Source organism: Giraffa tippelskirchi, chromosome 10, assembly GCF_054371585.1.
Source record: "Giraffa tippelskirchi isolate mGirTip1 chromosome 10, T2T-mGirTip1v1.2.pri, whole genome shotgun sequence".
NCBI lineage: Eukaryota > Metazoa > Chordata > Mammalia > Artiodactyla > Giraffidae > Giraffa > Giraffa tippelskirchi.
This window is the reverse complement of record NC_137284.1, coordinates 83,115,273-83,130,707: the sequence shown is the minus strand read 5'-3', so window position 1 is coordinate 83,130,707 and position 15,435 is coordinate 83,115,273. Positions and strand designations below refer to the sequence as shown.

The window sequence follows — 15,435 nt, the reverse complement described above, 5'->3', positions numbered from 1 at the left end:
TATCTGTGTTCCAGATCAAGTTTTACTGAGTAGTATTTCAAACAATTTCACACAAATTGAATCAGCTTACTCAACCAGGATCAATGTGCAACTTAGTTAAAAGGTAAAATTACTGTAATCAATTTACTTTGCTGACAGATGACCCTGCTCTGTGCTGACCAATAGTCATCCACAACATCAGATGTTCAACATGCTCATAAAATTGGTTCCTTTAAAGACAGCTCCTGTCCCGAGAAGAATTGAAAACTCATGCTTGGGTTTCTTTGGTCAAACTGCCAGAAGCAAGCTTTTGTTGCACTGACAATGAGTGGGGGACTTTTCAACATAAAAGGCCAGAGGTGAAGAAAAAGGCAAGTGTGACTTTATCGAACAAGCTTTAACTACCCCGTAGAGAGATCCAATTATAATTTGACATTAAATGACAAACTAATATTTATTGAAGAGAAATCCTATCATCTTATAATTTCTCAAGATATTTATAACCAGAAGTTGATACTTGCAATTCACTGACTTTTACTGAACTCCAAGTCTCACTGGGATTCTTTAATTTGATAGAGAAACTTTCTCCCTCATAAAAGTAGACTATAATGTATTGCTCAGAACCTGACACTGTTACACCTGATAACATAAGTATTTCACAATTTTGTTATAAAACTTTAAGTCTTGAAAGCACTTACTGCACAGGTGCCATTCCCCTATAGTTAATGCAATTTTTTTCTCTGTTTCTCACCAAGGAAAATAAATGTTATTACACAAGGTTTCAGTGGAGCACTCACACTGTTTCCCACTGATTTATGTCAGTTAACGTTAATGGAGACCAGGAATTTATTACCTTGGAATCTGACCCTAAGTAGCAAGTTTCAGATTTGTAACTGGTGCTTTCAAAATAGTATTATTAAAGAGAGTAGGGAGGAGATAGAGTAATATGTTATAATAGTAATGGAATTCATTCTGAAAATATACCTACCTACAAAATACTTGTTTCTAGTCACAGAATTGGTAAGATATACTGTTAAATTTATATAGCAATGAATCTAAAATGTATATGCTGACTCCTTACGTCCACTCTGTTGCTATTCTGATGAAGTTTGGTTTGCTTTGTTTTGTTTCTCATTGTATGGTAAACACACTAAACAAACTGTGTTGCCAAAATTTACTTTCTGGAAGATTTTTTGCACTCTATGATAATTTTAAAGTTCAGATAGTTTTGCATCAATATATTCTAGAACATTTATTGACTGTCTTGGGAATTTTATGCATGGTTTGAGCAACATCTTTGTCCTGAAAAACCACTGGTCAAAAAAGAGTTATGACTCAATTATAGACACTGATTGTTCACCTATCATTATCTTTACCTGATTAAATTTATCAACTTTTGATTGAAAAGGAAATTTAAGTTAATAATGTCAACTTGTCTAAAAACATGACACACTAAAACGGGACAATGTTCAGGGTTTTTTTAGTCATTTATTAGAGGTTAACTATACCTTGAGCCCCAGTTCGATTCCTGGGTTGGGAAGATCCCCTGGAGAAAGGAGAGTCTTCCCAGTCCAGTATTCTGGGCTTCCCTGGTGGCTCAGATGGTAGAGAATCTGCCTGCAATGTGGGAGACCTGGGTTGGATCCTTGTTTGGCAAGATCCCATGGAAGAGGGCATGGCAACCCACTCCAGTATTCTGCTGAAAGAATCCCCATGGACAGAGGAGCCTGACGGGCTACAGTCCATGGGGTGGCAAGGAGTCAGACACGAGTGAGTGACTAAGCACAGCAGCGCATACCTTGAGAGTGACTGTAAAACATTCCCTCAGTTTTTAGTATACTTAATGAGTTAAATGCAATGTTCTGGAAGAACATTTAGAGCTGAAGTTAAAACATTTACCTGTTCCAATAAACATGACATCATACTGGCCATCTTCTGCATCCACTCGATCTACCACAATTTGTGTAAACTGATAATTTACATCTGTTTTGATCATTATTGGCCGGTTATTGATAGGAAATACTGGATTGTACATGGCTGGGTGACTTCTTGCAAATGTTATAACATCATCAGGAAGGTCTTTTGTAGAGTCAAATCCACCAAATGTTTTACTGGGACACTATTAAAATAAAGAGAATAATATCTTTTGATCACAGTATAATGAATAGAATTATAATTTATATATTATATGGCCTCAATTGCCTAGAATTTAAATCTGCAATTTTTTAAATTTAAGTAAGTGTTAAACTCAAAAATAAAATAATGTTACTTAAATTAGTAGATATAATATGTAGTATATATTTTCTAAACATATCTTAAGTCTCAATGGGATGTCATCATTTCTCACCAAAAACTATAAATGTATCTAATGAACTCCAGGGTACAGAAGTCTGATGCCTTTTATTTAGTGACAATACCATCTACTTTACGTTATCAATGAAGAATTTGAAATAGCAAATGAAATATGTTATAACTGAATGCAATTAATCATTAGTTTAGAAAAAGTCAATAATTTTCTTGGATACATTCATATTTCCCTATGATATCATGCTAAAGATAAATATGTTCCTTTCAAATTAAGAGAATATAAACTATTCTTTATTGCTTTATTTTAATATAACCCTGAAAAAATACTACAAAAGTACCAAAAATACTATTTCATTAATAATTACAATAAGTTTAGGGAAAAGAAGATGTGTTATTCAAAGTGTTTACCAACTTGTATGGCACAGAAACTGACCAATCACACTGGACCAAGCAGAAAAGATGATAGCCATAGGAAGCCAGACAGAATGCAGTGTTGTATACTGCCATAACATTACCTCTGATTTAAATGCTCCGTTTAAGGCAATAAAACAAAAACAAGAAAATTCAGATTTTAGTCTGTCTCTTTTCATTGCATTTAATTATATGGTAAAAGCTTTTAGAGTACAATATCACCGTTTCTTGCTTTTTTGCCTTACACTTAGGTAATTTCTGCCATTTAGTTTAAGAGTTTGAAAGCTGAAATGTAATTAAGTGGTTCCTGATCTTGCAAGAGGTTTAGAAGGAGAAATCAATTGTCTTTGCCATTACCTTGATACAGATCATTAATAATTCATGAGAAATGAAATAAATAAAACTTGCTTTGAAATGGGAAGAGTGTCTATCTATCTATGAATACATATGTATATAGTAACCAGATACACACAATAATACATTAACATATCAGTTAAGGGATATAGGGAATTATTTCTGTTTTAGTAAATTAAAAAAAATATTTATTTAATGAAATATCAAGAAGATGTATAGCTCTATAGACTCCTAAAAAAAACAATAAAACATATTTTATGACATTAGTTTTTTTTGCTTTTCTACCACCATTTAGAAATAACTTTCAAAAATTTAGAAATATAAGATTGAATATTAAGAGATTTATTTATTTTAGATTTTTATCTTACAATTTGTCTCAGTCTCTTGTCTTACTTTTATCTTTGTATTTAGTACTACTTAAGCTGTAGGTTTTTGTTTAAAAATAAAGAAAATGCCATTCTATTGACACACTGTTTGAAGGCCACTTACTGTGTTTTTCTCCAGTAGTGTTGATAGAATGACATACTCTCAGAAGCCCACTTTTGAAATTAATGGATTCATCTAAGTGAATTTTATTCACAGAGCAAGGTGCTATCTCCTCTTGGAAGCCCTTCTCTAACTCCTGGCTTACAGAAGGAATTAAGGCCTTCTGCCTTCTGCCTCCAGCACTTAGTACAAATTGCTGCCATGATTTCCCACGTTACAACAACTATCTGTGAATAATGGGTGAGAATTCAGGCTCTAGAACCAAACTGCCTGAATTAGTTCTGGATCCTTTCTTTTTCTCAGAGTCCTGATCTGTAAGATGGGGACAATAATTGGGCTACTGAATGTAATATACATACACATATAAATAGGCCTGACACAAAATAAAATTTTAATTGCTATTAATTCTAAATACACTGTAGACATCTTCAGATCAAATACTCTGTAGCTCCAAATAACAGCACAGTATCTAATGAAAGACTTTCACCAAGTTTGTTGAAGTAAGCCCAGATCAAGTGTATAATTAGAATACACTGATATTAATTAGTCATAGAGATAAAAACAGCTGTAAGTTATAAAACTCTCCATCTACAAAGTAAAACAGTTTATCATTAAGAAATGGAGTACATATCATATGCATTTTTATAAAACCATTTGGCTTCTTACAATCAGTGGATATTCTATCTTGTTCATTTATTCTTCTGAAAGTCTATTTAGGTTTTTTTATTTACAAGATCCATCAACTAGAAGTAATCTTTATGAAATGCTAATAAGTAAGTTTAGCAATACAGAAAACAAATAAGATTAAAAGCATTCTATGTCCAATAAAATCATATAAAAACAATATTTACTTGAATTAAACAATAAAACTCATGTGAAAGTAAACAAATTTAAAGAACAAGTTTTTTCATCATAGGAAATTATTTCCTTAAAGATTTTTAGAGTTAGAAAATGTTGCACTGGATGAATCCATCCACGTATTTTAGAACTTCTGACATCCTATTGATGATTTTGGTTACATTTGACCATATTGATCTTTTCTTTTTTCTCTCCCTACTTTAAACTGTAGGCTTAAATCTGGTTTTATTTTGAGCTCTGTCCAATTTTTTAGAGCTGGAGTGTGCCTAGGATTTCTGGAGGAAAGGGGTCAGTGAGAGTAGACAGCATCTGTTAAAATATGGGGCCCCTGTTCCATGAGGTATTTTTATTTCTTGCATATCTTCTTTACCTATTTGAGGGATTTTCACAGGAAGAAAATACTGGTTAAAAACATTTTCCTCCTATTTAATGGGCAATTCTTGAGCCTTCACCACGATCAAAAAAAACAAGTCCAGGTGTATCTTAGCTGTCTCAGCTCGCCCGAAAGTCATTTTTACTATATACCTTTCGGAGAAGAAAATAAATAAAGCTATCTGTTCAGTTCCCATTTCTCAGAAATTATGGGTAATAACTACTTACTGGTAGGCACTGAACTTAAACACTGATGCCTCTGAAGAACATGTCGTTAAATGTGGAATTTCAACGTATCAGACAAAATCCTCATCTTGCTTTCATTTATAGTCTTGGAATCATTCTTTTATATAAACTGCATTAAATATGTGTACAGCTGCTTTTTTGTTAAGTCTTCAGCATAAATGTATTCATTTCCCATCTTGAACACCTTGGTCACTTACAGTTCCTGGTCGTGGGTAGGGGACTCTTCCTTGATAAGGCACCCACTGGTAGTTGGGACCATCCCTGTGAGCATATGGTCCAAGGAACACCCTTCTCACATCACTCATGCTATACATGCACACGGCTGACCCCTTGAAGATGTTACTAAAAAATAGAGAACAAAAACAGAATTTCATTTTTATACAGTGACAGAGCTATTTACGCTGATTTCTTAAATTTCAGATAGCAATTATCAATACCTGAACATAAATTCTCAAATAGTGTTTAGTATTTTTAAAGCTGCATGTATAAGACATAATAGTTAATAAGACATAAGAGAACAAATTATGATTGCTCAAAATTAGAAGGAATGGATGAAACCATCTTTAGTACTAATGTGTGCATGCTAAGTTGCTTCAGTCATATCTGACTCGGTGTGACACTATGGACTGTAGTACTCCAGGCTCCTCTGTCTATGCAATTCTCCAGGCCAGAATACTGGAGTGGGTTGCCATGTCTTCCTCCAGGGGATCTTCCCGACACAGGGATCCAACTTGCATCTCTTACATCTCCTGCATTGGCAGGCAGGTTCTTTACCACCAGTGCCACCTGGGAAGCCCCTAAGTACTCATAGAACATATGTATTCATATCATAAATAGACAATATATGATACAAATATATACATTCATATCATGTTACTTTAAAAAATTAAGTGAATATGCCCAATCAAATTTTAATGGTTTAATACTTACAGAATAAATCAGTGTTGGACATTGTAGTTTAATCTTTCTTTATGCTATCACAGTCCTTTGTAGCACTTTTCCTGACTTTTGATTTTAAATTATTTCCCTTTTAAACATTTATACATATGCAAATACATAACACTATTTACATGCATGTAAATATATATTTCTTTCAGCAACTCCAGGTAATGTAAACTTTATGCTGAATAGAACAGTCAGAAAATAAGCACTGTTTGATTGACACCAAGAGCTTTGAGGGAGATGAAAATGAGGACAGGAGGAGGGGAAGAGAGGGGGAGGTGGAGAAGTGGGAGGGAGATGGAGGAGGTGAGGGGGAAGGAGGGTAAGGACAAGAGAGAAGAGAAAGGAGAGAAGAGGAAAAAAAGACTTTTCACCCTTAGTTTATATCACTATAAACTGTTAACAAAACTCAGATTTCTATGTTTATAATATTTTATATTTCATTCAAAATTTTCAAGTCAAAGCTATACATAGGGCATGGCATGCATTTCATTGTTAAATTTATAGTAATGAACTTCTTTGCTAAAATTTATGTATAAAATGATTTACATCATGACGTATTTCAAGCACCCAAGAATGCACAAGAGCTCAAAGGTTAAGCCAACATTGTTCTTTCAAAATATATTTTCACAAATATGGACACTTGAAACAGTGTCTAAAGGACATGGATTTTCTATGATAATAAGAGAGTAAAATGCTATTTACCTGGAAGTTGTAAACACTCCATATACAACTGGATTTTTAGGATCTTTAGAATTCATCAGGAATACATCCTCTGTTTAAAAATAAAATTAGGGAAATTTGCATTTCTGAAGGTTATGGCAAAGCCTGAACAAGTGTACTCTATGCAACATCAACATCATTAGCTACTTACGCAATTCATCAAAATGAGTGTCGATGCCATTTGGGCCTGGCACTGAGCAAACGAGACGAGCTTTGAGGAATGTTGTCCATTTATTCACCAGACTTCTGTGGCCCCCAAAGTCATTCTGAATGGAGGGAATAATGGTTTTAAAAACTGTGCATGCAAATGATAATTTCAAATATTAGTTTTATCGTCTCTTATCTTTTGTATATGAAACATACACAAAACGCAATTCTTCATTTTTCAAATTGATAAATGAATTTTAAATGACTAGATATAAGTAATTGCATTCTTATCTTACTGTTGGTACAATCTATTCATTCAAATCTGATTCAAGGAGTGACTTATAATAAATATCCCTTAGCATTAAACAGTCACTCTACTTTTTCCATTCTGTTACCATTTTGCAAAGGACAATATTACTCTTGTGTCCATTTTCATCTGCTTTAAGTCTCTCTCTCTTACGTAGTAAGATTTTATTCATCTAAGTAAGCTGGTTCATGGAAATAAGCACATTTGCACATAGTAGCACTTAATGAGTATTTATTGAATGAAAGAATAACTGCATGCCTCATAACCCATACTCAAAATACAACACAAAAGCATGCTAAGCATTAAATATTTTTATAAGTTCAAACAGTTGAAACAATTCTGACTTTACAAATAGCATGTTGAAAAAATATCAGAAAAATTTTAGTAAAGAACTCATTCCAGAGTAACATATTGAAACAGTAACTGCTCACTGAAAATGAAAATTAACTGTAACCCAATGTAGCAATAAATTCTATTATGATGATATGCTTTTACTGGTAACTTCTAGTCTTTTAAAATAGTATTTATGTGCATATTTTTGAAGAAATATAACTTTTCCTCAAAATTATAACAGTGATTTATATTTTATATATGATTTTATTTAGTATAAAGATTATTTTTTAACCCTTGTAAGTAGTGCATTTAATGATGCTCTATATTTTGTGGAGAAATGATTCTCATATATTCATATATCATTTGTATGTTTCCAGATCATTAAAACTTATACTTTTCCAGTAATTTAACATACTAAAGATAAATAATTAAATCATGATTGGGGTAGAAAAGAGGTTATGCCCCTCTTCTAAGATAGGGATTTGTAAAATTTCATTATTTTTTTAAAAATAATTTCATTTGAAGACAGTCATTGACTTTGTCCTTATGATTTTCTTGAGATGAAAGGTGCTTTAATAATACAATAACAGTTGGCTTTATTCATATTGCATATATACTATATTTTACAGAATAGAGGGTAAGAACAGTACTGCTACCATATGTTCACACTATTTAACCCATAAGTATTTATTGACCAATTTTTCATTCTATCTAACATTATAATGCATCTCACATCCAATTTTGTGCCACACAGAATATGAAAGCTCACAGCTTCAAAATTATGTATGTGTGCTTTGTATGTGCACATTGGATGCAATATATTTATAAAAATAAGCTATAATGATTTTTCTTTTATATTCATACTTTAGTTATTTCCAACAAAATATATTCATTGAAAACTTACACACTGTAGGAAACATTAGGTCTGAGAATACAAAAACTATTTTCCAAGGTAATATAAAAAATTGTTTCCCTAGAATTTCAAACTAGTATTATTTAATGTACTTGTGAAATAGTATGTGACAACCTCCACCTGCATGTTTGACTATGAGGTTACACATAAGCAACCATAATATGTTTTCAACAGTTTTTGCCATTTAAATATGTATAATGATCAGCCAGGCTTTTTAGCCATATTTTTATTATATTTGTACAAAGATGGGAAAGGAGAAAAAAACTGTGATTAGACAATGATACTCTCATTTTTTCTTTACCTCACCTTGCATATCTGACCTATTCTAGCGTGAGTGGCTTTTCCAGTGTGTTCTCCATCTATCGCATTTTCACGGAAGAAAAAGTACACTTTGTCATCTTCAGGGTTGTCACTCTCTGGGATGAGATGGGCGCTAATGAACCTTGGATCTGAGAGACAAATTATAGCATATATATTAATTCACAATTGGGTACATAAGATCATTCACTATAGTCTATTTTCAATTTTCTTTTAACTCCTATTTGACATATTTCAAGAGCTAATTTTCCTTGGTTCACTGTTTTCAGCAGACATAAACAGTTCTTTATGCATTTTAAAGTATGTTACAAATCACTTATGTTTCAAAAAATTATTTTTTTCCAGTAAAAATCAGGAATAGGTACAGAAACTCTCAGGGTGACCAGATAATGCAGATGCATTATTGGATATTAAAATATTTTGTAAACTGTAAGAGCTATCAAGTATTACTTATTGCCATCATCATTGTTATTCTTTCTTTCAAGCATAAAATAGTTTAAATCACACTATCAGTTAGACTATTCCACCTTCCAGTAAAAACTGGGTGGGAAGGGAGAGATGAGATTCCTATAAAACAAAGCAAAACAAGTTCTCTCATGTTGTACCCCATCTCATTAAATAGGAACGTCATTTACTAGATACTCAAGCTCCAAACCCTGGTGTCACCCTTGAGTTCGCTGTGTCTCCACAGAACAGGTCAGTGTGTACCTCTGATACATCACTACTTCCCTAAACCCTCCTATAATCTTTTCGAATCATTGGCAGTAAAACACAAACTCCTTATAGTAACAAAGCCATCTACGACTGGTCCCTGCTACTCTGCAGGCCTTCTCTTCTACCTACTCTTCCTTCCATACCTTACTACTAGCCAAGCATACCAATACCTTCCTGGTTCTCAAACAGGTTCAGTTCAGTTCAGTCACTCAGTCATGTCCAACTCTTTGCAACCCCATGGACTGCAGTATGCCAGGCTTCCCTGTCCATCACCAATTCCTGGAGCTTGCTCAAACTCATGTCCATAAAGTCGGTGATGCCATCCAACCATCTCATCCTCTTTCATCCCCTTCTCCTCCTGCCTTCAAACTTTCCAAGCATCAGGGTCTTTTCCAATGAGTCAGTTCTTCGCATCAGGTGGCCAAAGTATTGGAGCTTCAGTTTCAGCATCAGTCCTTCCAATGAATATTCAGGACTGATTTCCTTTAGGATGGACTGGTTTGATCTCCTTACAGTCCAAGGGACTCTCAAGAGTTTTCAACACCACAGTTCAAAAGCATCAATTCTTTGGTGCTCAGCTTTCTTTAATGTCAAAATCTCACATCCATACATGACTACTGGAAAAACCACAGCTTTGACTATATGGACCTTTGTCAGCAAAGTAAACTTTCTGCTTTTTAATATGCTATCTAGGTTGGTCATAGATTTTCTTCCAGAAAGTTATAATCAAGCAAAAGTGATGATAGAAGAATAAATAAAAACAAAGCAAACAGTATTTTATACTTATAGATATTCTCTTAAGTTGGTATTTGGGCATGAAAGTAGGCATTATCAAGCATCTCAGGGTACTCAACCTGGTCCTCTGTGACAACCTAGAAGGGTGGGATGGGGTGGGGGTTGGGAAGGAGGCTCCATGTTGAATCATGTTGATGTATGGCAGAAACCAATATAACAGTATAAAGCAATTATCCTCCAGCTCAAAATAAAGAAGAGTAAATAAAAAAAGAAGACTTTATCAAGTATCATGGTCTGTCTCTAAAATAAGTGAGGATAATTATCATCTTACACAAGTGGATTCTAGTGGGAAATCAAGCAAGTTATCATGTATATTCATTGTTAAAATGCCTTCAATCCTAATATCTCTTTAGTACGTGACACTATAGGCACAGAGGATTTGGTAGCCAAATTAAATCTGACATAACTTCAGATATGACAAAAAGTACCATTATCCACAGAAAATAATAAACATATTAAAATAGAAAAAGAGAATATTGAAGGAAAACAATTTCAATTTAATGTGACTTGTCTATAAGAAATTTAGATCATTATCTTGAATAAAATATTCACTCTAATTTCAAAATAAATCAGGTCTTTAGTTGATATTTTCCAAAAATTTAAAAGAAGCCATTCTTTTAATATGTTGAATTTAGAAAATCTTATATATATTTATCTTTTGGCCCAAACCTTTGCTCACTATCATTTTCTATTTCTCAGGATCCCAAAATTTGCCTTTTTCTTCCTTGCCCCTCTCTATTATTCTCTCAGTCTATTTCTCTCCTCACTGGTGAATCCTCCTCTTTATCTAATCTAGTCATTCTAATTGTCTTCCCTATCATCCTAGAACTTCTTGGCCTCCTAAATCTCCAGTTACTGCCTATACAACCCCAGAAATTTCCTCTCTCTGTCTTCATACCTAAGCAAGGATGAAGAAAATCATATAGTCTTAGTAAATGGATGTACATACATTCAAACTATTTATCCTAAATTCTAATGTTGCTAAGGAATTATTTTATTTACTTTTAGTGACTCACTTTAGACATATTATCTGCTGCTGTTTAAAGTCATTCTCACTGTCTTCAAAAAAACTAGTGGATCATCTCTCAATTTATCCTCCAAAGATGGAATATTTATCTGCTTTACCGCTGAGACCAAAGCCATTTAGTAAGAACTCCCTTCTTTTGCTCCTTCTCCACTAAATCTTTCTTTTCTTCCATTCTGTGGAAGAATGATTTCTCTTCCTTTATAAGTCTAAGGCCTCTCTCCATTTGCTCTCAATCCAATAATCTACAGACTGTTCATTGCTCCAATAAACAATCTCCCTTCTTTATATAATCTCTCACCATTTGTATTTTCATTTGTCAAATATTTCCTAAGCACTTGCTCTGTGCTCTGAATTGTGGAGGATCAGGGGAAATGTTTTCTGCCTACATGGTGCTTACTGTCTGTGAGAGAATACCAACAATTAAACACAGAAATTATTAAATTGCACATGATTTACAAAAATAGAGAGTTTGAAATGACTGTAATGAAAAATGAAGGGAAAACTGATCTTACTTTGATGGGAATTAGGGAAAGTTTTTCTCAGAAGAAATGACATACAATTCAAGACCTGAAGAATATCTAGGAGTTTCCCAGGTAGAAGGAACACAGGTGCGAGGTTACAGAAACCACAGAGACTTTTACGCAACAGAGGAGGGATGTGGTCAGAGATGATGACAGAAAGTTAAGCCAAGGCCACAATAAGAAGGAAGTTTATTGTTCAGTAGTTTATTTTCCTAATGGCTAAAAGGGAAACCAGTAAAGTATTTTAAACCTAGTAATGACATTATCAGGTTTCTATTTTAAGAAGATCACTGGCTGCTGTAGGAAAAAAATACATATATACTGAGGCAAGAACGAAGGCAAGAAGACTACTCTGAAGGCTGGTGAGAAACTATGGTGATGTGGACTTGTATCACAGAGAAGGAGACAAATGCAGAGACTTTGTGAAAGTTGAAAAAATGGATTACGTTCACTGATAAGACATTGGATATGAGAAGTAGTAAGAAAAATCATGGACAAATTAAAGAAACAGTTGATTTAAACATCTGGTTGGATAAGGATCATTTACTGAGATGGAACAACTGAGGAAGAATAGATTTGAGAGTAGAGAAGGAAGAGTAGCCCAGTTTAGTGCATCTTTGGTGGGAGATACTTTTGAAGTTATCCCTTAGACCAGGAGATAACAACAGCTCTTTCCCCATTGGCAGTGCCCTTAGTGTTAATCAGCAGGAACCACCTCATCAGCAAATTGATTACTCATTCTCCTTTGGCTGTCATCAGCCATTGGCACAATAAAGCAGTCACATATTTCCAAAACTTTTTATTGCTTCTCTGGCTTGTGCCTTTTTTTTGACTCTAACCTCAACTGTTAATAATCTAATCTTCACAATTTCCTTTGGGACTATTTTTCCTAAAACCCTAAATATATATGCTCCTTAAATTTCTTTTCAGACATCTCTTATTTCCTTCTATTCCTATAAATAAAGCCATCTCCTAGTATTTCTTCCACTATTTTAATATTCTTAATTTTATTATATTTTTAAAGTTTTTTCCTTTGGGAATTTATTCACTTTTGTAGCTTGAAGTATCACCAGACTACATAAGCCTTTCTTTTCTTCCTATATTCAATTCCGCATTTCAAAATTTTGGCTACAAAATTCTACTTAGATATCTTATTGCAACTTAAATTCATTATGCCCAGCAAAGAACTTGTCAACTTTTCTTTAAAAACTGTTTCTGCTCATACTTTTCCATTTTGGTTAATGTGAAGATCAGTACCTAGATATAAATGCTAGTTTACCTTAAATTGCCTCCATCTCTTGCAGGACTTCTGTTTTGTACTCTAAATTTATTTTCAAACTTATTCCTGCTATAATTTTCACTTCTTTTCCCTGTTTTATAGCATTAACTTTGCCAGCAAAACTCAGTCTTTTCACTTTACAGTTATATTTTTGGAATAATCTAACTTATATATGTATTATCTATTTCTTCTAAGGCATCTATCCATATAGTGCTACAGAAATAAGTACAAATGCATTTATACCATGTATTTTTCCATAACAGATTTCAAATGTCATAGGATATGACCACCATAAATCAAGATGTGGCAACCAGAAAGGACTATAGGGCTGATACTATTCCAGGTCAGTAACAGGGCTAAAAGTAGATACAACATTTATCAATACATATGCTCAAGATGGACCATGATTTTGGCTCAGAGCTGTCTAGCAACAAGAGGAAGTGGGAAACCATGTCAGTTGCATTATTCACAGTCTCTTATATAGACAATAAATTAAGGCAAGCCACACCATCCACAGACTAAAACCTTGACTTATCTTTCAGTAGAACCAACCATAGTTTCCCTTTATTAACACCTTAGCAGACCCATGTATCATTCCAGAAAACACCACATCTACCATCTTCAGTCATTTAGTTCACATAACATGGAGGAAAATTTGTTTCCATCTCTTCTAAATCATTTAATTCTTTTTTTATGATGCTCACCTTCATTTTTTTATGACAGGCATTTGTCCATTATTTTTCCCTCTCTTACCTTCAGCTTCTAAATAGACCAAAAATTCCCCTAAGCATGTTATGAATCTATCTCACTGCAGCTACCTAAATCCATGCCCTTATCTCTTCTGCCCTGGCACCCACATTCATGTTTTCCCTGCCTGTGGCCTTACCTTCTTCAAACCACCTTGTACATTCTACCCTTTTAACATATAAACTCTTTTCTGGCACCTGGTGCATATTCCTCAGTCAGAATCCATAAAACTCTATTTAATAATGTATTTTCTTTCCTCTTTATTCTTGTAAGCTAATCTCCCTATTTTTTTCCTATTTCTTCCAGTCTAAGCATAATTTCTCAAACAGAACATTGCTCCTGAATGAATAAATGAAGAAATAGATGAATGAATTTGCTGAACTAAAATGTGCAGTTTTTTTGTTTTTTTTTTAAGATATATCACATTTTATTGCTTTTTGACATAGTTTGTTGAAGCTTGGGGATGAACAGAACTCATCATAGCTTTGACAATGTTTAAGTTCCTGGTTAAAGAAATGTTTAGATGTGCTTATTTAAACTGCAACTATTTCTAAGAGTTATTATACCATAGTGGGTTTTCAAAAGGTTCTTCTGAAATGTTATAAATGTTCTTTTAACTGAGAAGAAGCTTTTTGTTTCTGATTGCATCCCTTTGTGTTAGGTAACTAATGTAGTAGAATAGATTATCTGTTTGCAATTGTTCAAACTTAGATTTCATCAGTAGGATTAAAATATCAGAAGGCATGCCTCTTCATTTTATGAAGCTAAGAATAATGCATATATTAGAAGTCAGAGATTACCACTGTCCTGCAAAACTTCAAGTATTCAATAACTTGCCCTGTCATCAAAAACACTGCATGGAAAAGTTTTACCAAAATTCATTTAGATTGACCTATTTTATTAGTTCTCTTTAGGAATCTAAGAAAATTCCTGGCATTTACAGAGGAAGCTATTCTACTTTCAGTTACTCCCAGCAAACGGCAAGCAGAAATGAAAAACCCAAATCCACTAGTTACTTTTTCTTTTTAAATTTGTGTTCTGTAACCCATTAAATCAGTGCTTGCCTATTTCCAGATACAAATTCTGATTTTAATATGGCCAAGTCCATTGAAAATAACAGACATGCACATACAGGATTTTTAATAATGTAAACAGTTACAATGCCCCTAGATACTTTTCCACATTGCAACTCTGTAAATTTCTCTACTCTGTAAAGTTCACAAAATCCCGAGTGAGAATGATTTAACAAAACCTTTGAGCTTGTACAATTTGAAAATATTTCTTGCCATGTGAAGCAGGAAGTTCATGTGGATATATAATAAAAGCTGAACATCAAAAGAAGGGGCAAAATCCATTTAAGCAAGATCAAAGTGCATTAATCTTGCCAGCATACAACTGCAATGTAAACACTAGGAAGGGTAAATAGAGTTGGAAAGATTCTCTCATCTGAATAGCTTATAAACGGCATGCCTTTGGGGAAGAAACTTTGTCTTTACAGGTACTGTGCTACCTTTGCAATGCCCCTGAGCTTGGGGTAGAAGCTGAACAAACAATCGCATTTAATAATCTTGAGCCAATGCTATCATGTGAAGCATGGGGTCTTTAATCATGATAATAGCAATAAATGCTGAGTAAATACACTTCTCTTCTCTTTTC

At 33.7% G+C, this 15,435-nt stretch overlaps 1 protein-coding gene across 6 annotated transcripts in view; it reads right to left on the bottom strand.

Moving 5' to 3' along the window:
* Positions 1 to 15,435, bottom strand: part of SEMA3A (semaphorin 3A) — a 251,443-nt gene that overhangs the window by 43,844 nt on the left and 192,164 nt on the right. For all 6 annotated transcript variants that reach the window (XM_081531719.1, XM_081531720.1, XM_081531724.1 and 3 more), the window contains exons 7-11: positions 8,685 to 8,827; positions 6,830 to 6,944; positions 6,661 to 6,730; positions 5,211 to 5,355; positions 1,879 to 2,098 (exon numbers count right to left, since the gene is read on the bottom strand). In XM_081531719.1, coding sequence (XP_081387845.1) covers positions 1,879 to 2,098; positions 5,211 to 5,355; positions 6,661 to 6,730; positions 6,830 to 6,944; positions 8,685 to 8,827 — 693 coding nt within the window. The remainder of the gene's footprint in view (positions 1 to 1,878; positions 2,099 to 5,210; positions 5,356 to 6,660; positions 6,731 to 6,829; positions 6,945 to 8,684; positions 8,828 to 15,435) is intronic.